A 24,554-nucleotide genomic window follows, 5' to 3' on the forward strand; every position below is an offset into this window, starting at 1 on the left:
AAGACCCCGCTCCCAGGCTCTTCCTGCCTAGCAGGAAACAGGAGCTAGAAGGGCACACAGAGGGAGTGACCAAAGGTCGGGAGTCTCCACGAGCCTGGGTGGATCCCCACCCACAGCTGGCATAACGTCCTTAAGGCTCACCCATGTGTCAGCTTCCTTCCTGTCTCAGGTTGAACGCCTGCCACTGCTACATTCTTTGACAGTGAGAGGGGGTCTGCCCTGACCTGGTCTGGGGAGTCCTCTGTCTGCTCTGACCTGGCCTGGGGAGTCCTCTGTCTGCTCTGACCTGGCCTGGGGAGCCCTCCCATCCCCAGTCCTTGCTTCTGAGCAGGCATCCAGTATAGCCACTTGCTCTTACTGTAAGGGATACAGCTACGTGAGACCAAATAGAAGCCACAAGCGGGGACTCCACACTGCCATTTCCATGACACTCTTGTCCTTGGGGATAACACTGGTGGTTGGGGACACACTTCAGCGTTTATACCTTGCAGACGCCTCGGTATCCCCTTTGGTTTGCAGAAGACCAATTTGGATCCTGCGAAATCACACGGGGAAGAACATGTTGAGTAGCCAGCACTGGCCTAGGCTTAAAGTGGGAATACAAAGTGAATGAGACCTTGTGTGTGGCTTTAGCCCAAGCTGAAACACTTAAATAGAATAGACAGGCGCATGCCTGCTTGCTGGTCCCCCCAGATGCCTTTCCTATCTGCCCCCTCCTGCAAACCCTGCTTTATTCTTCATAACACCTGTGTTTCTTGTCTGCCTCCTTTGCTGAGCCCGGGTGTGGAGATTCCCTGTGTCGTTCACAGCCAGGTCCCCCAGTGCCTAGAACAATGCTTAGCGTACAGTCAATGCTAGATGAAGTGTTTGTTGACTGCATAAAGAATGGATAGGGGCTGTGCAGTTGCGGCATACACCTTTAATCCCAGCACTTGAGAGGCAGAAGCAGCCAGATCTCTGTGAGTTCGAGGCCAGTCTGGTCTACAGAGTGAGTTCCAGGACAGCCAGGGCTATACAAAGAAGCTCTGGGAAAAACAGAACAATGAAAGATTGGATAGAGCCAGGTGGTGGTGGTAGCTGTGCACACCTTTACTCCCAGAACTCAGGAGGCAGAGGCAGACGAATCTCTGAGTTCGAGGTCAGCACATTCCAGGGTGGCCATGACTACACAGAGAAACTCTGTCTTGAAACATGCCCCCCCCCCAAAATGGATAAAAGAAATACAGAAATATTGTAGCGCACGAGCCACTACAGGACGGTACGTGAGCCAGGAACTAAACTGGAGTCTTAAAAACACACGCGCACAGATGACACGGGTCATCCTTGGTATAAGAATGTCAAGTTTATTGTGCTCCAGGGAAGCTTATGTTGGGTTCCTTAACAGAGAGCCACGCCCCGGCTCTCTGGATCTTTCAGCTGCAGGCCTCATCAGAACCCACTCCCCTGCCATCAGGGTCTCGTGCTCAGAGCAGCTACAGGCACAGGCAAACAAGTTATTTTGCTCAGTTCACTCCAGCAGGCAAAGGGGCTGAGGCAGGCAAAGAAAGTCAAGGGGTCAGGGGTCTGCAGCCCCCAACAAAATATGAGCAGGTGAGCGAAGTGATTATTGTGTGGCTGTAGAAGCCCAGTTGGAGATGGGACGCTACAGGAGTTAGATGGGACGCTACAGGAGTGGGAAGGGCCAGTGAAGGCTTCGTGAACATAGAACAAAACGAGCCAGGCACTGGAGGCAAGAGCACAGGCGCAGTCAGGGACTCTGGAAAATATGAGATAATCTAAGCAAGGTGGTTCCGCCCTTCCTCCCTCTCCTACCCTTCCTGCTCCAGGCAGGGGCTCTGCCTCAACCCAGACTTCTGTGCCTCCTTTTCTGTGGTGCTGTGGATGCAAAGAGTTCTTTCCCGGGCCAGGACAAGGCCTCCCAGACCCTAGTTGCGCAGGGCCCTGCTCCGCTCCCTGTGAGCCCTTCTAAGAGCACCTAGCCTAACGGGGGCAGCTGTGGTCAGCTGCCAGCCTCTCGGGTCAGTTCTCCGTGCTGTCTTCTGAGCAGATGGACCTCCTAGCTCAACACAGTCTCAACTCTCTGTTAGTGCAGTCATTCACCTTCCGTTTCCACCAAGGTCACCCTCCCAAAGGGTCACCACGTGAGCACCCGGTCACAAATCAGGCTGTCTGAACTCTAATACCTGTCTCATCCCTCACAGATCTGTAAACAAACATAAAGCCGCCTGGGATTGTTATGAAGACAAAGTTACATGTAAAGTCCTTAGCCCAGGACCTGGCCACCGTCTGCTCAAGAAGAGGCATGACTACCCTGGCCTGGCAGCTGACTCCCTCCAAGGCGTACAGTGTGTAACACAGAATTCCCTAGTGTTTGCTTGGCTCTGAACTAGTACTTATATTCTTCATGGTGGGGGAGGGGGCGCTGGGCTAGCGGAGAGTTCCCCGAACTCCTATAATCCACAAAGTACCCACTTTGCGTCCTGCAAAAGTCCTGGCAGGCATGTAATGAATGCCCATGTCTAATAGCAGGGCGTTGTTTACAGGACAATGCTGGAAGCTGTGACAGGCTTCTGCCAGCTATTTCCTACCTGCAGGCTCCTCGCTCCTGATTTCCCTAGAGTTCTCAGGGACAGAAGTACTTTCCTTCATCCTCCCGGCCACCCCATCTTACACCCCAAGGGGCTGACTGGGCGCCTCCAGCTCTTTCCCCAGATGCCATTGCCTTGTGTCAACTTTGTTGGAGAAGGGCCACTGCCAGTCCCACAGCAGAACTGTGAGCTCACAGGAAATGCTCTTGTCCCAAGCGCAGGGATAAATGGTTGTCCCAGTTTGGGCACAGCAGGAATGCCAGGCGGCCATGTGCGGCTCGGCTTGGTCCTGACTGTACAACAACGGAATGAGGAAAGAGCAGACACACAAACGCTGGGGTCGGGTGAGCTATGCATGCAGCAGCCACAACCACAGCAACCCAAACCTCAGCTTGGTTTATGTGCAGGAGCAGTTGGGGTGCGCTCCTCTCAGCAGGAGGTCTGCGTAGGGGAGAAGTCTCCGGTTGCAGTCCTCTGGCAGGAGGGAGCTGCCGCTGCTCGTTTTTGCACGGGCGAGTCCTCGCCACTCTGGAGCAGAGGAAGGCTTTGCCACTGGCCACCAGCCTGAGGCATTTATCGGTCCTCCTCAGTGATACACATGCAGGCAGGACTTCACCCGCTCCTTCCACAGTCACTCAAGGCTTCCCACACACACCAAGACCACACACACCAGAAGCCTAGGACAGGTTTGCCTGACAGGGAGCTTTCTGTGTGGCAGCGGGTCACTCACATTCCTCCACCCTTCAGAATGCAGATGCCATCCCAGTACTGCAGCACTAGAGAAATTACTGTTCTCATATGCGAGAGGCAGCCAGGCTGGAGAGGAAAACCACCAGGAAAGGAATAAGCTTGGGGCTTAAGGAGCTAGAAATAGGGTGTGGCCAGGAGCGTCCCTTAGAAAACCTGATAGTGGAGTGGAAAAGGGCGCTGGAAGGCTGGGAGAAGGCTCCCCTGGTAAAGGGCATGCTGTGTCGGCACCCCTAGAACACATGGGAAACAGGCATGGGGACATGTTTATGTAATCCCAGTGCCGGGGACATGGGGTTTGCTCCTAGGAGGGATGGCTCAGGGGTTAAAAGCACTGGCTGTTCTCTGAGAGGACCTGGCTTTCATTCCCAGCACCCACACGGTGGCTCACAATCATCTGTAACTCATCACAGGGGATATGACACCCTCCTCTGGTCTCTGGGCACTAATTGTACGCGTGTGATGCACAGACATACGTGCAGGCAGAACACTCATGTACATGGAAACAATTTACATAAGAAAGCACAAGATGACGCTGGTGCTGACATCTAGCTTCCAGGCGCACCCACACGTATAAAGGCGTCAGATTCTGAATTCATTTTGAAGGTGCATACTGGATGTGGAGGCGGAGATCAGAGATGACTCAGAGGGTTGGACAGATGGAAAGAGGGCAAAAGGCACTGACGGATATGGGGGGCTTTGGGGGAACACATCTGGAGAGGAAGGGAATGAGAAATTCAGCTGTGGGGATCCTTGCCATCCAAGTGGAGAAGGCAGGTGAAGGCAGCTGGGGAAATGAACCCTGGGAGAGACGAACAAGACACGCAGGTGCTGCCAGCATGCGGGGGTCATTTCTAGCTGACTTGCTGGCCTGCTTCAAGCTCTTCTGATTGAGCCACCATCCCACACTACTTGGCTGCCAAGGCCATTTAGCTTTTGAGAGTCATCCGCTTACACTTGTTCTTTTGTTTTCTTGTTTGAGACAGGGTCTCACTATGTAGCTCTGGCTGTCCTGAAATTTGCTATATTAGACCAGGCTGGCTTCAAACTCGGGAGATCTACCTGTCTCTGCCTCTCTAGTGCTTGGATAAAAGATGTGTTCCAACATGCCAGCCTTTGTTCCTTTCTTCATTTTCTAAAGATGGGGTCTACATAGCCCAATTGAGCCTTGAATTCACAATCCTAACTCCAGCCTGAAGCACTGAATTACAGGTTGTGGGCATGGCTCCTGGATCAGCTACACTCAGGCCCTTTACAGCTTGCATCTGGCCCAGACCAGAATTCACCTAGATGCTTTTGCTGCTGACTGAATGCCAGCAGAACGTCCTGAAGGGCCACGTTCTCCTGAAAGACCTATGCAGCAAGCACTGTGTAATGGAAGTCAACAGGCATGAGTGGAAAACATGGACAAGATAAGTGTAAGGGTCTGTGGGAGGACAGGCGGAGGGCACCGGTGACATCCTGCTATGCCAGACTTCCGGAAGGAAGCAATGTCTCATTTGGCTTTGGAAGAGAGTGAACCAGGCAGTTAAGGGGTGTGTGCTTGGTGAACAATGCATTTATACCACGTAGAGAGAAAAATGTGGGGTAGGGTGGAAGGGACAAGTTAACTCAATGTGCTGAAGGAAAAGCGGGAGGCTTATTGCCTAAGGACCCAGTTTGTTCTCGGCCACTTAGCCCCGAAATAATCACACAGAAACTGTATTAATTAAATCACTGCTTGGCCCATTAGCTCTAGTTTCTTATTGACTAACTCTTATATTAATTTAACCCATTTCTATTAATCTGTATATCACCACGTGGCTGTGGGTTACTGGGTAAAGTTCCCAGGGGCTCCATGGCATCTCTCTGACTCCGCCCTTCTTTCTCCCAGCATACAGCCTAGCTTTCCCAGCCTAGTTCTGTTCTTCCCTGCCATAGGCTCAAAGCAGTTCTTTATTCATTAACCAGTAAAAAGCAACACAGACAGAAGAACCTCCCCGAGCACCAGAGTTCTCTAACAAGGGGAGGTAGGTAGGGGACAGTCTTGGAGCCAATGGCCTGACTTTGGAGCTTGTGGGCAGTCTAAGGAGTGATCCTTAATATCAAAAATTTCCAAGCGCCAAAGTGAGCCCCAGCCATTCTGACACTGCAGTTAGCCACTCCTACCTCTGTTCTTGCTGACAGGATTCATTTCACGATCACAGATTATATTTACAGAAAAACTCCCAGCCAAACCCAGAGTTGGAGAATTACTTTGAGAAGGGTGGGGAGAATACACAAGATGAGGAATTTCTGGCAGGAGTGGGCAGAGCACTCATCACACAAGCTTCTGCTGGGAACTCTTCCCAGGCCTCAAGGAGGAAGAAATGACCTAGGAAGGCAGCCATTTTATTACCACGGCAATCTAGACCCACCACACAGGACCACGAGCTCTGGTGCATTCCATTACCTGAGCCATCAGACACCCTGCAATGACAGGAACGTCGCCAGGCTGTCCAGGGTGCAGCAGTGCCAGCCACTGCGGGGCACAAGTGTGGCTGCTGCAGGCGAAGAAGGGAAACATGAATCCCCACACTACGTCTGCTTGAGGCCACCATACCGGACACCACAGTTCTGACCCCGGGCAGGCCCAGCGGGAGTTTGCTTCAAAAGCTAACTCTGGGGACAGAGGAGTGGCAGGAAAAGTCCCGTCCCTGCTCCCTTGGACAGGGGTGAGTGGGTAGGGGATGCAGCTGTAGCTGCTAAAGAGGAGTGTTAGAGAGGGGGGACACCACGGGCACGCCTGATGAGGTTAGCCAGTCTCTTGGCCAGGCCACCCGATTTGGGCTCCTCAATGTGGAAGGTTCGGGTGAGAAGATTATAGAAGGAGCCATAGCACACGGCCACCACAGTGCATGTAAGGCAGATCACATTGTAGGGCATGCTGAAGTCAGGTGTAGGCAGGTTTACTAGCAAGGGCTCTGTGTAGAGTCGCACAAAGTAGCTGGAGCCATCAGACACTGGGAACCTAGGGATGGGAGAGAGTGGTGAGATGGGACTGGCTGCTTCTCTGTCCTTCCCCGTCTTCCCCAACTGAGCCACAGTTTGTGCTACCTCCAGAGCAGCTTCCAGAGTCCTGGTCTTGAAACCTTGTAAAGAAGCATGCCATAGGAAACTGCATGTATGCATGTGCGCGCGTACACACACATGTGCATGCACACGCCTGATCAAAGGAAACCCACCAGCACTGAAGGAAAGGGCCTGCCTTGTCTACTGCCTTAGCCTAGTCTTCACAAAGATAAGTAACCCACTACATACCACCACAACCACCCAAACCACCATCAAACCCAAACCACCACCACCCAGATCTGGAACAGTCTGCCCCTTGAGCTGTGAGCACAGGGGAACAGGCCAGGTTGTATACCGGCACTTTCTGGAGTGTGTAGCTCTGCTGTTGAGGTCACTGGCACACGCTACTGTCTCACCTCTCTACAAGTTCCAGCAGTAGAAACGGGGAAGCCTTTTCTACAATCTTCACACATTTCACACTAGGATTTTCACAAGGGCTGAAGATGCCCAGTTGACAGCTGAGGACCTAACCACAGGAGGGTGTGGTCACACTTACAAGGTGTTGAAGAGAGGACTCCCTTCCCAGTCCACTGGTTTGGCTGCCACCACACTGGGCACCAGAGCGCTGAGGACAGAGGGGCTGCAGAGAAGCAGACAGAGGGGCTGTGTTCTTTACTGGCTCCTCCCACCAAAAAGCAAGAGCAGAAGTGGGGCAATCTATTGGGGTAGACCCCACCTGACATAGAAGCCATGGTTGGGGTCTGGTGTGTACTCGGTCCACTTGAGCAGGGCCCGCTCAAACTGGATGGAGACCTTGGTGACGGAGTTGGCTGGCAGCTGAATCAGCATCTCCAGGAGGTGGGGCTGCTGCCGGTCCTGGGCGGGTTGGTAGTGGATGTAACCTGGATGGAGGAAAAAATCCATAGACTCCATTCCTAAAATCACACTACCATACCTCCTCCCCCTGCCTTGGGACCAAAAGGAAGTCAAGCCAGGAAGAAATGGTCTCAGAAAATGAAGACCACGGAACCAAGCAGCAATCCCAGGATACAGTCAAGGGAGGCTGCTATGGATGCCGCAGACCATCAGTCTTCATATCACTAAAACTGGGGCATCTCGGCTGGCGAGGGGGCTGATGGGTTAACACCTGCTGCGGAGCCTGGCCATCCTGCCTATTTCCATCCCGGGGACCCAGTGAAGGACAGAATCACTTCCTGCAAGCTGTCCTCTGACCTCTTCACATGCGCCCCACAACAAATACTCCTCCCATAGATAGATAGATAATTAATAAATAATTAATTAAACCAGGGCACCAGACATCACTGTCTGATGTAATACAAGAGGAAGTCCACAGAGTCATTTGGGAATTCTTGCCAAAAATATAGGACATAAATCTAATCAAGTTTCTAAATCTAATAGCAGCTCACATTAGACAGCAGCACAAGGACAAACCCAGAATGTCAAATATTCCTTACACACATTATATAACAGATGACCCAGTTTTAGCAATAGCACTTTTTAAGAAGTATGTATGAGAGAGCCATAAGAAAACCTGTTACTTTTGTAAGCAAATTAAAAAAATAAAATTAAAACAAAAAGCTGTGAACTGTTATAGAATGGTGTTAACACTTACCAAGCATGAGGTTCTGGATTCAGTCTCTTTTGCTTTGTTTATATATGTCTGTGAGTGGGTATGTGCACATGAGTGCAGTACCCAAAAAGGCCAGAAGAGGGTGTCAGAGTTCCCTAGGAGCTGGAGTGAGAGGTGAACCACTTGATATGGATGATAGGAACCAAATGAGGTCCTCTAGAAGAGCAATGAGTGCTCTTAACCTGCTAAGTCATCTCTCCAGCCACCTCTACCACCAGCATCAATATTTAAAAAAAGAAAAAGCTGGGAGGTGGGGGAGCACACTTTAATCCCAGCACTCTGGAGGCAGAGGGAGGTGAGTTTGAGACCAGCCTGGTCTACACAGCAAGTTCTAGGACAGCCAGAGAGACAGAGAAACCCTTTATAGAAAACCAAAACAACAACAAAAAAGGTGTGTGTGTGTGGTGGTGTGTGTGTGTGTGTGGGGGGGGGAATTGGCAACTGAGCTCAGTTGTGAGTGCTTACCTCACACATACATGGCCTGGGCTGACCCCAGCGATGCTGGGGGATGGGAGACAAGCACACATGCAACATGTAAAGAACAGAACTGCGTGAAAGAACACAAGATCTCTGAACTTCTTAACTTCTGCAGACCTAAAACTCTCCTTAAAAAGCCCACAAAGAGAGATGCTCAAGAAGTACAGTGTAAGAGTCCGCTAGAGGCAACAGGACAGATGAGATACAGACAAACCAAACAGCAGATAGGCTGCTCATTTATTTACCAGCCACCCAGACCCAAAACAATTACACAGAAACCATATTATTTAAAACACTGTTTGGCCAATAGCTTAAGCGTATTGCTAGCTAGCTCTTATATCTTAAATTAATCCATTTTGAATAATCTGTGCATCACCATGAGGTCGTGGCCTAGCAGGGCTCTGTCCAGCATCTCCTGTGGAGGCTACATGGGTCTCCCTGACTCTGCCTTCTTTCCTCCTCTATCTGCTTGGAATTCCCACTTTGCTCTATTCTGCTAAGCCACTGGCCAAAACAGCTTTACTTATTAACCATTTAAAGCCACACGTAGACAGAAGGACTTCCTACACCAGACGAGAGTACAAACCAAACACAAAAAGCTATTGCTAGGGCCCTGAGAGACGCTAAGTGATAACATACAAAGATGCTGCTATGAAACCCAATGTGTTGTATGCTAACCCGGAAACAGAGCGATGATGGCTTGATTTTATCTATTAAGAATATATTCTGAAATATTTAAAGTCAAATTGATATAATGTTTTAAGGGTTACCTTCAAATATTCAAGAAAAAAGACAAAGCACCCAAAGCAAGTGAAGAGAGTCAAAGAGACGGATAAAATGGCAAACTGAGAGGAAGCTGGAGATTCTCAAGGTGAGCTAGGCAGGTGGGAACCTGCTGTGTTTGCATGTGTTCAGAATTCTCCAGGGTCAAAGATTAAACACAGCTGAGAGTGAAAGAACAGGCCTGTGTTCCTAGCTGCTTGGGAGGTTGAGGAAGCAGAGGGACGAAAGTTCAAGGCCAGCCTGGGCAACTTCACAAGCCCCTGTTTCCAAGTGTAAAAGTCAGATAAAAGCTGAGCACAAGAGCAAATACCAGTGATCCAGTAAGCCAGACAAGGCTATGTAGAAAGACCCATCTCAAACAAAACAAAAACAAAAAACAACCAACAAAAACCAAAACAAAGAGGGCTAGGATATAATTTAACATAGAGCACTTGTCTACGCTTGTCTAGCATGTACAAGGCCCTAGGTTAAAATTCAATTCCCAATACCCTAGTAGAAAAAAAAAGGCACAAAATTCACCCCGAGGAATGTATAAAATATACCCACATGGTATGTCTGAAATACAGTTTTGAACAGTGCCGAAACAGCGAAACTATTAGCCACTTCTTCAGTTTGTCCTGACATGGACGTTACCCTCTTTCTTCAGCATCGGTGCCTTCTCACACCAAAGAAAACCAAGTGCTCTGGTGCTATGCCAGGTACCCAGTAGGAAAGCATCAGCAAATGCCAATGCTTCTTTAAAAACAACAAAATTTCTTTCTTTCTTTTGGTTTTTCAAGACAGGGTTTCTCTCTGTGGCTTTGGAGCCTGTCCTGGAACTAGCTCTTGTAAACCAGGCTGGCCTCGAACTCACAGAAATCCGCCAGCCTCTGACTCCCAAGTGCTGGGATTAAAGGCCTGCGCCACTACCACCCGACCCAAAATTTCTTTTTTTTAAATTTATTTACTTGGGGCCAAGGGTTTCTCTGTAGGCCTGGCTGTCCTGGAACTCACTCTGGAGAACAGGTTTGCTTCAAACTCAGCGATCTGCTTGTCTGAGCCTGTTAAGTACTAGGATTAAAGGTATGTGGCACCACACCTGAGAAAAAAAGGAACAAATTCTAAACTTTACCACTGTGCTGGCTTTATGTCAACTTGGCACAAACTAGAGTTACCCAGAAAGTAGGGAACCTTAAATGAGAAAATGTTTCCATAAGAACGGGCTACAGGGCATTTTCTTAATTAGTGATCGATGGGGGAGGACCCAGCCCATTGTGGGTGGGGCCATCCCTGGTCTGGTCATCCTGGATTCTATAGAAAAGCAGGCTTGAGCAAGTCATGAGGTCCAAGCCAGTAAGCAGCAGCCTTCCATGGCCTCTGCATCAGCTCCTGCCTCCAGGCTCTGCCCTGTTTGAGTTCCTGTCCTGACTTCCCTCAGGGAAGAAGAGTGATGTGGAAGTGTAAGCCAAGTAAGTCCTTTCATCCCCAACCTGGTTTTGGTCATAGTGTTTCATCACAGCAACAGAAACCCTAACTGGGACAGAAGTTTGTACCAGGAGTTGGGTGTTGCTGTGACAGATGTGACCATGTTGTTTTAGGGAGGATAGTAGAAGGACTTTGGGCTAGAAAAGTCACTGAGTGCTGAGAGCTTGGTGGGCTGTTCTGTAGGAGCTTGGAAGATACAAATGTTGAGAGCAGTGCAGGCAATGGAGGCCTGGCTCATTGAGTCAGAGGGAAGCAAAGACTCTACCAGGCCAATTGTGTGAAGAATCTGCGTGTCTGCTCAGCTGGAGCTGAAGAATCAGCTGTGAGTAACGAGGGAGCAGAACCACTCAGGTAAAACCTTTGCTTTTCTGGGACAACAGATGCTGTCACCTGGGGCTGAAGAACTAGCCGTGGTTAAGAAGAAAACAGCATCAGCGAGGTGAAGTCTTCTGGGACGTGTTTTCTAAGAGTCAGCAAACAGAAGCTGTGGTCCAGAGGAGGCAAGGCTGTACCTTGTGCTGGGTAACTAAATTTGGTCATAAAGTGTCACCTAGGTAGTGCCGGTTTTGAGGTATAAAGGCCATAGAGAGAACGTGAGACTTGGCACTATCTGGCAGGGTTGGAGTCCCTAAAGAGAGCCCAAGAAAGGCTATTGGTGAAAGCATAGCCGAGGGTCAGCAGAAGACCCCAGATTTGGAGATGCCAGGACCATGAAATGATCACCAAGAACGGCAGCAGCCGAGGAGTGGAAGCAACGGAGCCTAGATGACAAGCCGTGTGTGTACAGAGGGCTGAGCCAGAGAAGTGACCCAAGTCCTTTGGAAGAGCCCAGAAGACCACAAGTGAATCCTAGACAATGGATACTGAGTTATTTACACTGCTGGAGTTTGGTTTTGCTTTGCTCAGACTGTGACTGCGCCTGGTTATTTCCTCTTGAAGTGAAAAGTATTTAATTTATTTCTGATTTTACAGGAGCCCACAGCTGAGAGACTTTGAATTATTTTCCCCCAAGACAGGATTTCTCTGTGTAGACCTGCCTGGCCTCAAACTCTGAAGGTGTGTGCCACAACCGCCTGGCTAAGACTTTGAAATTTAAAAGAATCTAGCTATTTTAGAGAGATGGGATTTGGGGGTTTCTTTTTCTTTTCTTTCTTTCTTTCCTTTTTTTTTTTTTTTTTTTCAAGACAGGGTTTCTCTGTAGCTTTGGAGCCTGTCCCGGAACTTGCTCTGAAGACCAGGCTGTCCTCGAACTCACAGAGATCCATCGGCCTGCCTCTGCCTCCTGAGTGCTGGGATTAAAGGTGTGTGCCACCACCGACTGCCGTCTGTTGCATTTTTTAAAGCCATCCCTAAGGCCCTCTTTCCCTCTTCAGAGCCCTTCAGGGGTCCAGGAACTATGGAGAAGGAAGTCTGGAGAAGCTCTAAAGAGAGAAGGAGCTGAGGTGAACTGGGGATCTGCCTGGGACTCAGCTCCTTACTTGGTTTGTTCTCCTTGCCCTTGGAGGTAATGGTGAGGGTGTGCACATACAGCCGCAGGTACCAGGGCACGGCATCCAGCAGCAGCACGGGGAAGGCCCGGTAAGGATGGGAGTTGTACAGCAGTGTGCTCAGCTCTCCCTTCTGCAGACCGTAGCCACTCACATACCGCTGCGCGTGCAGGAAGGGCACGGGCAGGGCCTCTGCTAAGGGAAAAAAGAATCAACACTAAATCACTCTTAAAGGAGAGTCACTTTCCACCCCAACTCCCTGAGCCATACGCAGAGCCCTAGATCAGAGAAGGGGGGCGGGGCTCTGGGATCATCCAGTTTCCTCTGATCACAAGGATAAAATGACGACTATTACCGCGTGCTCATGTACACTGTGTCCCCTCCTGCCCGCAGCAGCACTCTCAGGATGTTCCTTTCCTTCGGTAACAATAATGTACCTACGCTACTCTCTCACAGCATAAACAAGACTATTTACCACTCTATGCTTACAGAGTGGTGCAAATTCAAAACTATCTGAACACGAATGAACTCTGTATTTTACATTAATTATCACAGCCCACCCACTAGGTATTAGTGCTGTCTGTTATAGACACTAAGGCTCAGTGGAGGTAGAAACCTGCCCAGTCATAAAGCTGAGAAGAAGTGAATTTAGAACCAGTAACATGGACGCAGAAGACATAAAATTGAGGGTCTGCTGTGTCCTCCTCCGCCCCCCATCCACCCACCATTATCTGGAGGTCTCTTCCATTTGAGCTGGATGTTGAGGTTGCGGGAGTTATTGATCATGGCTGTGTCAAACAAGTCATAGACAGCATAGGTCTTCCGCGTGCCCAAGATGACATCCTGGTATGTGGAGCTGGGAGCAGGGCTCACCTCCAGTGTTCCATTGTCCTGGCAACACAAGGGCAGCATTCAGAGACAAGCAGAGGGACAGGCTGATGTTGGGAAGAAGGGTATGTGTGTGGCTAAACACCTTGGTACCTGGCTGTAGCCTGTGATGTCCACGTAAACCAGGCTCTGCGATGCCAGTGGGCAGGCCTCTGTGAGTGTCCGGGAGAACATGCGGAAGAGGGACCAGTCTGAGAAGAAAGAACAGGGCTGAGCAAGGGCTGGGGTGGTTGGGTACAGACAGAGAGAGCAGGCCAGCGACAGGTGGACTGAGGTACCAGGGCAGCTTACCTTTCTTCCCTTGTCCCGTGATGAAGGCATCAAATACAACCGAAAGGGTCTGCCTCAGCTCCCAGGAGATGCTGGTGCAATGAGCATTCTGTCATAAGGGCCGGATGGTAGCAGTCAGCGCCTTTATTCTCATCCAGCCCACACCCCAAGGACTAACTTGGACATAATCCCCATCTGTTTATGCCTGTCCACTTCTACTGACTTGCTACCATTCCCTTCGGAGCACTTGACCCCGAGCCAGATCCCATGTCAACAGCGTTATGTGCACCAGTGTGATGAGCCATTACAACCACCCCCAAGGTAGACTCTATTACTCTCATGTGACAGATGAGAGAATGAAGTTCAAGGAAATGAAATGATTTCCTCAAGGTCATGCCAGCTGGCGAGCGACTGAGCCAGCAGCTGTACTCACACGGCTGCTGTTCCTGATTCTGTGCTCCACAATAAAGATTTATTGAGTGCTTCCCAGGCAACCGCTCAGTTACCCTGGTGCACAGCCAGTGCCTCACATAATGAGCATCACTTCTGCTTCTACTGCTCACTTGGCCAGAACCACACAGATTTACCGGCACTGTCTCTCACAGCCTCTAGATGACACCCACCCCCACTCCCCATGGCTTACTCTGCAGATAGGACGGATATGCACCGCCTGGGAGTGGTAACTGGTGTGGAACAAGCGATCTGCCTTCAATAGCACGGAGAGACCTGCCTGGAGGAGACAGAAGCGATACAGGGCCAGTTAGTACCCTGCATGGGGCACCTGACACGGGGCACAGCTTCTCTGAAAACACCCTGGCTGCCCAGCCACAAAGGGACATCTGCCAACTCCCTTCCCTTTGTGGGGCTCTCACCCACACTCACCTTAGAACTACAAGGCAAGAGCTTCTTCCATGGGGTGAGGTTCTCGGTGCAGACAACCTCCCGAGGTAGCACAGCATAGCGTAGGAAGTAGTGATCGGTGTCTGAGGGAGACAGAAGTTTAGTGAGAGTGTACCTGGGCCCCACCTTCCAGGAACCACACTCCAAAGATACTAGAGTGTCCCTGTATCGCTCTAGTACCACTGCCAAGTGCTCATACCTCCAATCAGAGAGTAGGCAATGCAGAGACAGCATTCTTAGGAAACTATGCACACCCACAGGAGTTAGGATCTAGCCCAGCTGTGGGAGAGGAGCCCAAGGGGAAGGAGGTACGTTGGGGTAGAAGGTACAAGGAAGAACGACCTCAAGGGCTCTCTCACCATTGGCCAGTCCCAGAGGTTTGAAGGAGGCAGTGGGAGTGACAGTATTGGTAGAGTCGATGAAGTTGAGGGATGCGCAGAAGATCCCCGAGAGGACATTGCTGAGCTCCTTCCAAGATTTATCCACACTAGACAGAGACACAGACCTACTTACTGCCCTGTGGTTATACCTTTGTAACTCTAAATCCTGTGTGGCCTCCTTCATACAACCACAGCTAACTGCCAAGTCCATGATAGAACAAGAAACAGACCAGGTGATGGAAGTCAGGATGTCACTACCCCTGCTTAGGGATGCCCTTCTCTGGGTATCACGGCAGCTCTATAGGTCTCTGTTCAAGTGGGTCACCTTGCTGGGAACACTCTGCTCGCAGAATTTTGCTGCCTTCAAAGTTATGCTCTATTCTTTTTGTTCGTTTGTTTTGTTTTTGTTTTTCGAGCAGGGTTTCTCTGTGGCTTTTGAAGCCTGTCCTGGAACTAGTTCTTGTAGACCAGGCTGGCCTCGAACTCACAGAGATCTGCCTGCCCCTGCCTCCTGAGTGCTGGGATTAAAGGTGTGTGCCACCACCTCTCGGCTCTGCTCCATTCTTGTCCCCTCCGCCAAGGAGCCTTTGCAGTTCTCCTCAAGCTCAGCTCCTTTGTTCTGTTGTGTGTCCGAGCACTCAAGACCCCACTAAGTCCCTTTTAGGGGATGGCTAGGTAGTGGCAGTGTCTTGCCCATGCTTCAGTTGATGTGTGTAACACCAATCCACTTAGCATTTCATAAATTTTAAAGTTACTTGTTGATATTTAGATGTCAACTCTATGCTGAAGTCTGTTCTCTCTTGAAAGCGACAGGCGAACATTAAGACCTCTACTGTCATATGGTAGCAATCCATAGGAACTGAGTGGTAGTTACCAACTTCAAATTGTTCCACGGGCTCTTTCCTACCATTCCCTATCGCTGCTCTAAACCTGGTAATATCTGAGCTACTCATCCTTACAGGGCGGGTTAAGAGTAAGAGGCATATGAGACACCTTCTTAAACACCCTTCTCGCTCCAGAGCTTCATCAATGTTTTTTTTTTCTTCAGTCATTGTGCTATCCCGCAAATACGTTTTGCTAAGCATGGATATTTTTCAAATGCAAGTGAATATTTGTCTTTGAAAAACATTTAATCTGCCAATTATTTGTGGCTTTACGTGCCAATAATCTGTTATTTGCCTCTTTAGGGAAGTGCATGTAGTATCTCAGACTTTTAAGTATTCAGGATAGAACGTTCACTCACCAAGGTAAAGAACACCACTCTGTGGTTATGTAATTTCTTTGTGTTGTATGTGCACGCATACAATGCACAGCCGCGGAGGCCAGAGACCAGCATTGGTCTTCTTCATGCCCTCTCTACTTTGGTAGATTAGGGTCTCTTATTGAACCTGGAGCACACTGATCCAACTAGACTGGCTTGTCCAGCAAAACCTGCTCCTCCTGTGTCCACCTCCTCAGTTCTGGGATTACAGGCCTGCATCAACAGCCTGGCTTTCTAAGTGGGCTCCGGAACTCAGGTCCTCAAGCTTGAGTGGCAAACATTTTCCGACTTGGCTTCTCCCCAGCCCTGTAATATCATTCCTTACTTCCAAAGCCAGCTTGGTGGGATCGCCACCTATTAGAGCAGCTGATACCAGGGCCATCGGCAAGATGACAACGCCTTCCCCTGCCACGCTCCCTCCATGACCTGTAACTGCACCCAAGGTGGGAACTCACTCTGTGACAGTGTCTTGGAACCAGACCCAGAGCTCTGCACCTGATGGAGCCTGAAGGATGGGTGGCCCCCAGAATCGGGTCCTCCAAAAGCCTTGCGTGAACGACAGGTGTAGCTCCCGCAGAGAATACTTGGAGATCAACTGCCCCAGGGCTTTGGGGAAGAGCCTGTAATGAGACACTGCAGAAACCAGGGCAGGTGAGTGGCGACCCAGGCCCCGCCCCCCAGGGACAGCTCTCTTCACGAACTCCGTAAGGTGTCACAGAGGTTTCTCTCTCGTCCAGAACGCACCTCCTTCCCGCTGCAGATCCGAATCCCAACGCGTACGGAACTGGAATGTGGCGGCCACGTCGCCGGAAGGCAGCGGAGTGATAACAAGCTCCTCTCTCAGGCTGTCGCGTGGGTGTTCTGCGTGGCCCCAGCAGCCCGGTCCCACCAGCAGCAGCAAAAGCAAAGCGAGCGGCATGGCCGCCGCCATACCTGCGGCCGCTTCCGCCTCCCGGCAGCACCCGCGCCCACCAAAACCGGCATCCAATAGGAAGAGTGTGTGAGGAAGGACTTCCGGAGACGTTCCGGAAGCCACAGTGCGGTCACCGCGACCGCTCCACAAATCCGACCCAGCGTGGGGAAGCCTGGGCTTGTGGCGGGGAGGGAGCTGTCAGAAGGACCCAGGCACCTCGATATATTTCCACCCTCTAGGAAATGCTCAATATGCAGTATGGCCATTTCGTAGTTGAAGGAACATACTGAGAAATTCCAGTACCGAGGGCTGGGATTACAGGTGTCTTGGCTCTAAACCTAGCCAGCAGCTCTGAAGGCAGGGCTGTCCTACAACTCCCTCCCCGTGGTCTTTTATTATAAATAAACTGTATGGCAACATTGGAAAAATGAGCAGCTGTTAAACATGTTTCTCCAATCATGTAAATTCATTTTCACCATGAAGACGTCATGGCTGCACACCAGCAGGTCCGCTCCTCTGTCTTAGCTTTGATGCCAGCACAGAGTAAATTTCACACCCAGATGTGCTCTAGTCTCAGTCGTTTTGCTCACATTCTCTCTTGTAAAATCAGCTGAGTTTTGATTAATAACCATTGTAACCCCCAATCTTACACAAGATCTAGAATGTTCCAAAGACCTGGGACTGGGCATGGAACTCAGTGGTAGAGTGTCTACCATGCAGGAGACCTTGGGTTCATACCCAGCATTGCAGTGTGTGTGCAGAGGGAACCCCCAAACTTAAACATAACAACCTAAAGCCCCAGAAAAGCGGCTCGTGCATTTTCCTTGCTGAAGTCTATCTCCAGAACACATTCTAGAGGCAACCAGTGTTCTTGTAATAGCTTCATCTGTTCTAGGACTAAACGTAAATGATATAATGTAACTTTTGTCTGTTGTTTCTCAGAAGGAATGACTTTGCAACCACATCGTGAAGACTGAAAGCCTAGCTTCATCGGAGTTGGCTCTACATCTTCCTCTCATCTCCAACGACAGGGATGTTTGGCCTCATATTCCCAAATGTTCCCATTGTTTATTGCCATGCAGTGCTAACATTGTGTAGATAAGCCAGTTTCTCATTCTGTTGGTGGGCATTGGAGTTCTGGCAGTTTTGGTTATAGTGGACAAGGTTGATTATAGTCTGTACAAGTTGCTTTGTAGGTTTAGGTTTATCGTGTCCCTTGAAAGAATAGGAACAATATGGCTGAATCAAAGAGAAAGTGTATGCTTAATTTTTAGTAAGAAACAGACCTTTCTCCAAAATCTGTCATTTTATTTGTCTATTAAAAATACTCAAAGTTATGGCCAGGCAGTGGTGGCCCATGCCTTTAATCCCAGTACTTGGAAGGCAGAGGCAGGTCGATCTCTGAGTCCGAGGCCAGCCTGGTCTACAGGAGTTCTAGGACAGCCAGAGCTATACAGAGAAACCCTGTCTCAAAAAAACCCAAGGTAAATAAATAAATAACATAAACAAACAAACCAAAAACCAAGAGTTCTGGTTGGTCCACATCCTACTAAACATTTGGTGTTTTTAGGTTTTGGACCCAGCTATCTGGATGGTCTCACTGTGGGACTACTTTGCATTTTCCTCACTAGTGTTGAGCACCTGTTCATAGTCTTGTCATCCATTCATGTATCTTCTCTCATGAAAGATGTTACCTTTTTGTACACTTTTTAAAAGTGTACTTTATTATTGTTCTGTAGCTGCTCCAATATTAAACTGATTTTTTTCCCACATGTCCTCTAGGAAATACATTTATGACTCTTGGTTATGTCTTGCAGTTGTATTTCTAGGAAGAGCCCAAACTTGGTCTTAGGAAGGCCTACCAAGATAGACTTCATCAAGGCTATAGAGATGGCTCACTGGCTAAGAGCACTTACTGCTCTTCAAGATACCTGAGTTTGGTTACCAGCACCTACAATGGATGACTCACAACCACTTGTTAGTTAAACTCCAGAGTCACTGCCTCTACCCTTTGAGGGCCCTTGAATTCATGTGCGCACACCTATCACAGACACACACACATACATACACATAATCAAAAAATAAATTATTGAAAAGATGACCTCATTCTCCTACATCGAGTGTTTCTGATCTCACTAGACTTGCAGTAGAGGGGAGAGATTAGATGTCAGGTAAGGGTTCAAAGCCCTAGTCGGTCTAAGCATGAACAACCTAAGTGTCACTTTTCCTTAGCTGCAAACCCCGCTTTTAGAGGGCTGGAGAGGCTCAGTGTTGGAAGCACTTGCAGTTCTTGAAGAAGACCTGAGTTCTGTTCCCAGCACCCACCCCAGCTGCCCCATAATTGCTTACTACTCCAGCCCTAGGGTATCTGGTGCCCTCTTGTGTCTCCATGGATACACACACACAAATAAAAGGAACTTAAATTTAAAAACCTACCTCCTTGGGAGGCAGAGGCAGGCGGATCTCTGTGAGTTCGAGACCAGCCTGGTCTACAGAGCTAGTTCTAGGTCAGGCTCCAAAGCCACAGAGAAACCCTGTCTCGAAAAACCAAAAAAAAAAAAAAACCCTACCTCCTTTCAGGGTCATTGTCAACATGTTCGATATTAATAGCCAACGCTCTTCAAACAGCTCTGTAAGTTGAGGAGTGATAAAGAAACTAAAGTATGGAAACTGAAATAATTTAAGTTCACAGAGGCTGATGGAGCCAAGAAAAGTGGCCACATTGCCAGCATCCAAATACTTTCTTACAAGGGCAGCTGCCATCATGGTTATTTCATGCTGCTTCCTCCTGAAATTGTCCCCATCATCAAAGCCCACCCACCTCCTGCAGCAAGCCTTAGTCATCTATGCAGCTGTAGTGTGGCCTTCACTATGTTCCGCTTCCATATCTGGAGCAGAACTTGTCTGTTCCTGGAAGAGCTCTTGGTCACCTTGGTACCAAGCCAACACATTGTAGGTATACTCGGTCGTTGTCTACAAGAACGGTCAGACATGATCCCACAGTACTGTTGTCCTCACATTACCAAGCTGTTTGCAGGGTTCTGCACACTCCTGGGGACTGTGACAGGGTACGGTTTCAGGGACTCTCCTGACTTGGGATCCCTTCTGTTTCCTCCACAGCACAAAGTTCTGCAGAGACGAGTTTATTCTTCCCTCTTCAGAGTCTATCGGGATGTCTACCCAGTAAGCCTTGCAATAGAAAGAAGCCACAGTGTGGCTTGGAAGACTGAACTCCGGGCTCCTTAATTTGGAGTTGGCTATAAATCGGCATGTTGTCTCCAAGGATACTGGGTAGCCCGAGGAAACAGCTGTAGATGAAGCCTCTGAAGGCTGGCCAGACCCCTGCGGTTTGGCAGAAGGAGAAGTCATTGTCCCAACCAGGAAGTGGTCTTGTGGTCCCACTGACCCTAGTCTTTTCCAGACAGAGCTGGGCTCATACTAACTCAACTGGACATTTCCCAGAGACTCACAAACAATTCTATTTCTCAAGAGTGCTATAGATCCCTCCCCCAAGAAGGCTCTGGCTCCAAACTCCACAATCTTAGCATTGTGTGTCTAGAGAACTAAAAGATTTATTGGAATGTTAATAGCAACCAAGCAAGTACAGCTTCTCATCCTTCACCCTGAATAGGGGTGGTCCCAAAAAGCTCTGTATAAGCTTAGGTGGGCTCAGAGGCCACAGTTCAAGAGAAGAATGGGCCCATCAAGAAAGGAGGCAGAGCTCTGCTATGTTCAAGGAAGGTTGGCACGGACAAGGATTGTTATCTATATACAGTAAAGTCATAGGCAACTTAGAGAAATTTTAGGGTTTAACTTCAGGCGGGGTCCCTAGCCCAATTTAATAGATGGTCTCAGCTAGGACCCAGAGACTTTTGGGCAGAAGGTATTTATGCTACAAGTTCATAGAGACAGGGGAAAGCTGAAGAGTTCTCTAGCTTCCTTGGAGATGCCACAAACTTCTCAGTATCCTTAGGGACAGTAACTTATAATGGCTTCTAGGGGGCCGGTGACAAAACTGTAAGCCAAGTATCACCCAGCCTGAAGAGCTTTGGGATTTAGGCTAAAGTCACCGATCCTGCAGGTAGTGTTGTGATTTGTGAAGGGAGGGAAGTCTAACGACTTCTTACTATGAGAAATAAACTAGAGAGCCTTAAGGCTGGGTCCTAAAGTTTCTTTCATCCAACATTTCCTGGGCAAGTCTGTCTTCACTATGGTTTCACCTCCCACCCAGGTATTAATTCATATTTGTATGTTTATTTTTTCATTCTAATCCTTTTGCCCAATTCCACACTTACCACTCCAAGTGCCTGCTTATCATGTTGTCTTGGATGTAACAAAAACACAAACTCAATACATCTAAAACAAATTTATTACAACCTCCAGTCCAAACCTACAGGATGAGATACAAACAATGCTGGTTGGTACCTTTGTCCTGTTTCCAGATTGGCTTCTGAAGTCTTCTCAATCTTCCACCTTGCTCTACCCCATCACTTCTACCCTGGCTCCAAGCTCTCCTTTAGGTGAATGCAATCATCTGGTTTCCAGGCACTTGATCCCTTCCAATCAGTATGCCACAAGGGGCCTTCAGCACTTCTTTCTTCCCTAGCTTATTCCTACTTGTTATTCAGACCTCAGTGCCAATGTCGCTTCCTCAAGGGAGACTCCCTGGTGACCTCTCTGAAGAAGCTGGCTGCTTTGCAGCTCTAGTCATGGCTGTAAATTTACACTCGGGCTCCATTACACTGAGCTCCAGGACAGAACCGACTTTTTCTTTTCCTTTTTGGCCAGTACTGTATTTGTGTTTACACTTGCTAAATACCAGTATGTAATGTTTATGGAACGATTATTGTCAGTTTGTTTACACCCTGCTCCAGCCTAAGTAACCACTGCCTACTGGACTACCATTATTACTCTCATGCATTACTGCATTGTTATTTGTCTGTCTAGAGTCCACCTCCTCCAGCATATTCTCTAAACTGCAGTCAGAATTACCTTTTTAAACATGCGAGTCCAACCGATGAACTAGCTTACCTCCATCTTAAGCTTGAAAGCCATCTTATAGTAAAGACAAATTAGGTTCATTCCTGTTTATAATTAAACCTGTTGCTCAAGAATTGGGCTATGCCCCACCTGTAACCTTTACTACAAATGACCACCTATACTGCCTTTTCCAGGAACCGGCAATCAGGTCTTTGTTAAAAAAGTTGTTAATGACTATTTTGCAACCCTACCTTTGTTTCAAAAGGTTACAATGACCACCTGTTGCTATGATTACCTTGTTATGGTCTGCTTCTGTAACCACACCTATTTCCCCTGTCAAATCCCCTGTTTGGAAACCTCCTACCCCTGAGCTATAAAAATCTTATCTTCCCCATTTCCAATACTGATCTCTGGAACCTTGCCTCATGGAGGAAGACAGTCTGTGTACACAAATAAAAAAGCTTGCTTTAATTGTTTGCTTTAATTAATTTGGCTGTGATGATTTGGGTCGGTGGTCTTTCTCCTCACATCTTTGAGATTTTAACACAATCACTTCTAATCCTTCATTATTCTCAATAAACTCCAAACTCCAACAGAATGACCTCTTACCACGTAAACCACTAATGACTGCTATCCTTTTGGCTTCTTAGTAGCAAAACCCTGACCAGTCAAGACAGCAGTGTGGCCTATAAGAAGGGATGTCTCCCTGCTGGATGTGTTTCTCAGAGATGTCGGGTAGTACTGGAATCCGATGCACTGGCAATTCAGTGATCTGAAAGGGTTACTGTCTTTCCAAAAGCTAGAATTTCCTCTTCTAGAAAATGCTGTCAAGTGTCTATAAAATGTCTAAAATGAAACATTTTCTGTTAAAAAATTCTGGGCAATGAAACCAAGTGGGTACCATTTCTTAGAGCTTCCAGGTGAGAACAGACTCCAGGCTGTGTCCTTTGTGCCCACTCCCCATGTTTTCTCTTCTTTTCTGCTATTTTCACAGCCGTGCCGGATGATGCTTTGTCAGCCATCCTAAATACAAGGTATGGGCAAAAACTGATGTCATGTGCCTTGGATGGCTAAAGAAAACAAGCCAAAAGTAGCTTGGTGCTCAGTTACCAGAGAGCTTCCCCACGGCCCTGTATTTTGGACTTCTTTAGTATGAGGAAATAAATTTGTATCTTAAGTCATGATCTTTTACTAGCTGTCAAACTGAAACCTAATACAGGCTTCGAAGCATTTCACAATCTGACCTCTGTCAAGTTTACCTCTCCCTGTGTATTTTCAAATCCAACAATTGATCCAAACAAAATGCTTCTTAGCTCTTCGCACTCGCTCTCTCTAGTCTCCCACCACTGCTACTCTTTTCTGTTGTTGTTGTTTCCTTAATTTTATTTTCTATTTTTTCAAACAGGGTCTCACGAAACCCAGACTGGCCTCAAATATGCTATGAAACCAAAGCTGTTCCTGAACCGGATACTCCTGCCTCACCCCTCTTGCTGAGATTATACGGAGGAGCCCCCAGACCCAGCCTGGCCTTTCCATTTAGTGTTTACAAGCTGCAGCTTCTCCCTGGATAGGATCCCTCTCCCTCTGCCCAGCTTGGCAACTCCTCACTGTCCTTCAGATCTCCGCTTAGGAAATCATTCCTTCAGTTTTGTTTCCTGATACCAGAGGAGAACTTGATCATACTACAAACTATACTGTGACTTATATTTACCTGGCCTTCTCCACCACTGACGGTAAACTCTGTGAAAACAGGAAAGTGCTTCATCGCATCAGAACTCTATTTCAAATGCCTTGCAGAGCTAAAGTCTTAAGTATTTCTCGACTACATGGAGCAATGGACGATGGAGATATGACGCCAGCTAGTGAAGGACGCAGGCCTGGCATCTCCGCAATGTGAAGAATGAGGTGAAATGAGCGGTATATTATAGTTTATTATTTATACTATATCCTGTTCCAAAAAGGACTTAAAGAGGCAGGATTACTGCAGTACAACCTCACAGAGTGCCACGTGGAACTCCTCAGACCTTCCCCTCAGAGACACTGACTTAGGAGACTCTAGTGGAAGACTACAGGTCATTGGGGGGCAGGAGGGATACTAAGAAAGCAGTGGTACCTTGTCCTACCTCATCTTCCAGCTTCTCATTTAGAAGTCCTACCTCAGGAGAAAAACAGTGGTGGGAGGGTTGCAGCAGGAGAAAGTTAGCAGAAGCAGGGAAGGCTAATTCTCAGGTACAGTATCCACAGTCCTTTACCCCTCTGGTGCTGACAGCAAGTAAAGGGTCAGGTCTTCTCCAGGTGCTCTGCTGGGCCTGGGATCTCCTCCCCACGGAGAATGGCCAGATAGATCAGTCTTCAAGAGGCCCACTGCTAGCTGCAGGGTCCAGGCTCTGCCCCTCCATCACCCCCATCCTCCTCATCTGACTGTGCCAAGGGGGTGTCTGCTCCCCCTTCACTTGGATTTGGACTGCGCAGATTGGATGAGTCAGAGGACAAGGAGGAGGTCCGGGATGTAGTCCTGTCTGGCGTGGGTACCGGCAGGCTCAGCTCCTCTGGATGGCTGTCCACTCCTACCCAGAGAGAAGGGCTGGTCAGGGCCACACACAGGGCTTTAGAGAACTCAGGGAAACCGAAGTGTAGACAAGAGTGGGCACCTGTCCAGAATGAACTTTCCCAGTCAGCAAGGGGCCAGGATTGGGACTGCCAGCCCCTTCCATACCACTATACTATCTTATGTG

At 48.7% G+C, this 24,554-nt stretch overlaps 2 protein-coding genes across 7 annotated transcripts in view; both read right to left on the reverse strand.

Annotated features, from left to right (window-relative positions):
- Positions 1-5,693: 5,693 nt before the first annotated feature.
- Pigt (phosphatidylinositol glycan anchor biosynthesis class T) lies at positions 5,694-16,887 on the reverse strand. 2 transcript variants are annotated; one of them, XM_005362919.2, is made up of 12 exons: positions 16,671-16,887; positions 16,382-16,559; positions 14,645-14,772; positions 14,268-14,368; positions 14,029-14,115; positions 13,407-13,494; positions 13,209-13,306; positions 12,953-13,118; positions 12,219-12,419; positions 7,102-7,267; positions 6,922-7,005; positions 5,694-6,324 (listed from the first exon to the last, which is right to left on the reverse strand). In XM_005362919.2, the coding sequence occupies exons 1-12, from the start codon at positions 16,855-16,857 to the stop codon at positions 6,072-6,074; spliced, it is 1,737 nt and encodes a 578-aa protein (XP_005362976.1). In that variant the 5' UTR covers positions 16,858-16,887; the 3' UTR covers positions 5,694-6,071. The 2 variants fall into 2 exon arrangements, with proteins under 2 accessions (XP_005362976.1, XP_005362975.1); XM_005362918.2 differs by having other exon boundaries at positions 12,219-12,422.
- Positions 16,888-21,190: 4,303 nt separating this feature from the next.
- Positions 21,191-24,554, reverse strand: part of Dbndd2 (dysbindin domain containing 2) — a 29,890-nt gene continuing 26,526 nt past the window's right edge. For all 5 annotated transcript variants that reach the window (XM_005362926.3, XM_026787083.1, XM_026787082.1 and 2 more), the window contains one exon: positions 21,191-24,386. In XM_005362926.3, coding sequence (XP_005362983.1) covers positions 24,187-24,386 — 200 coding nt within the window. In that variant the 3' untranslated portion in view covers positions 21,191-24,186. The remainder of the gene's footprint in view (positions 24,387-24,554) is intronic.

This window comes from Microtus ochrogaster, linkage group LG8 (assembly GCF_000317375.1).
Source record: "Microtus ochrogaster isolate Prairie Vole_2 linkage group LG8, MicOch1.0, whole genome shotgun sequence".
Lineage (NCBI taxonomy): Eukaryota > Metazoa > Chordata > Mammalia > Rodentia > Cricetidae > Microtus > Microtus ochrogaster.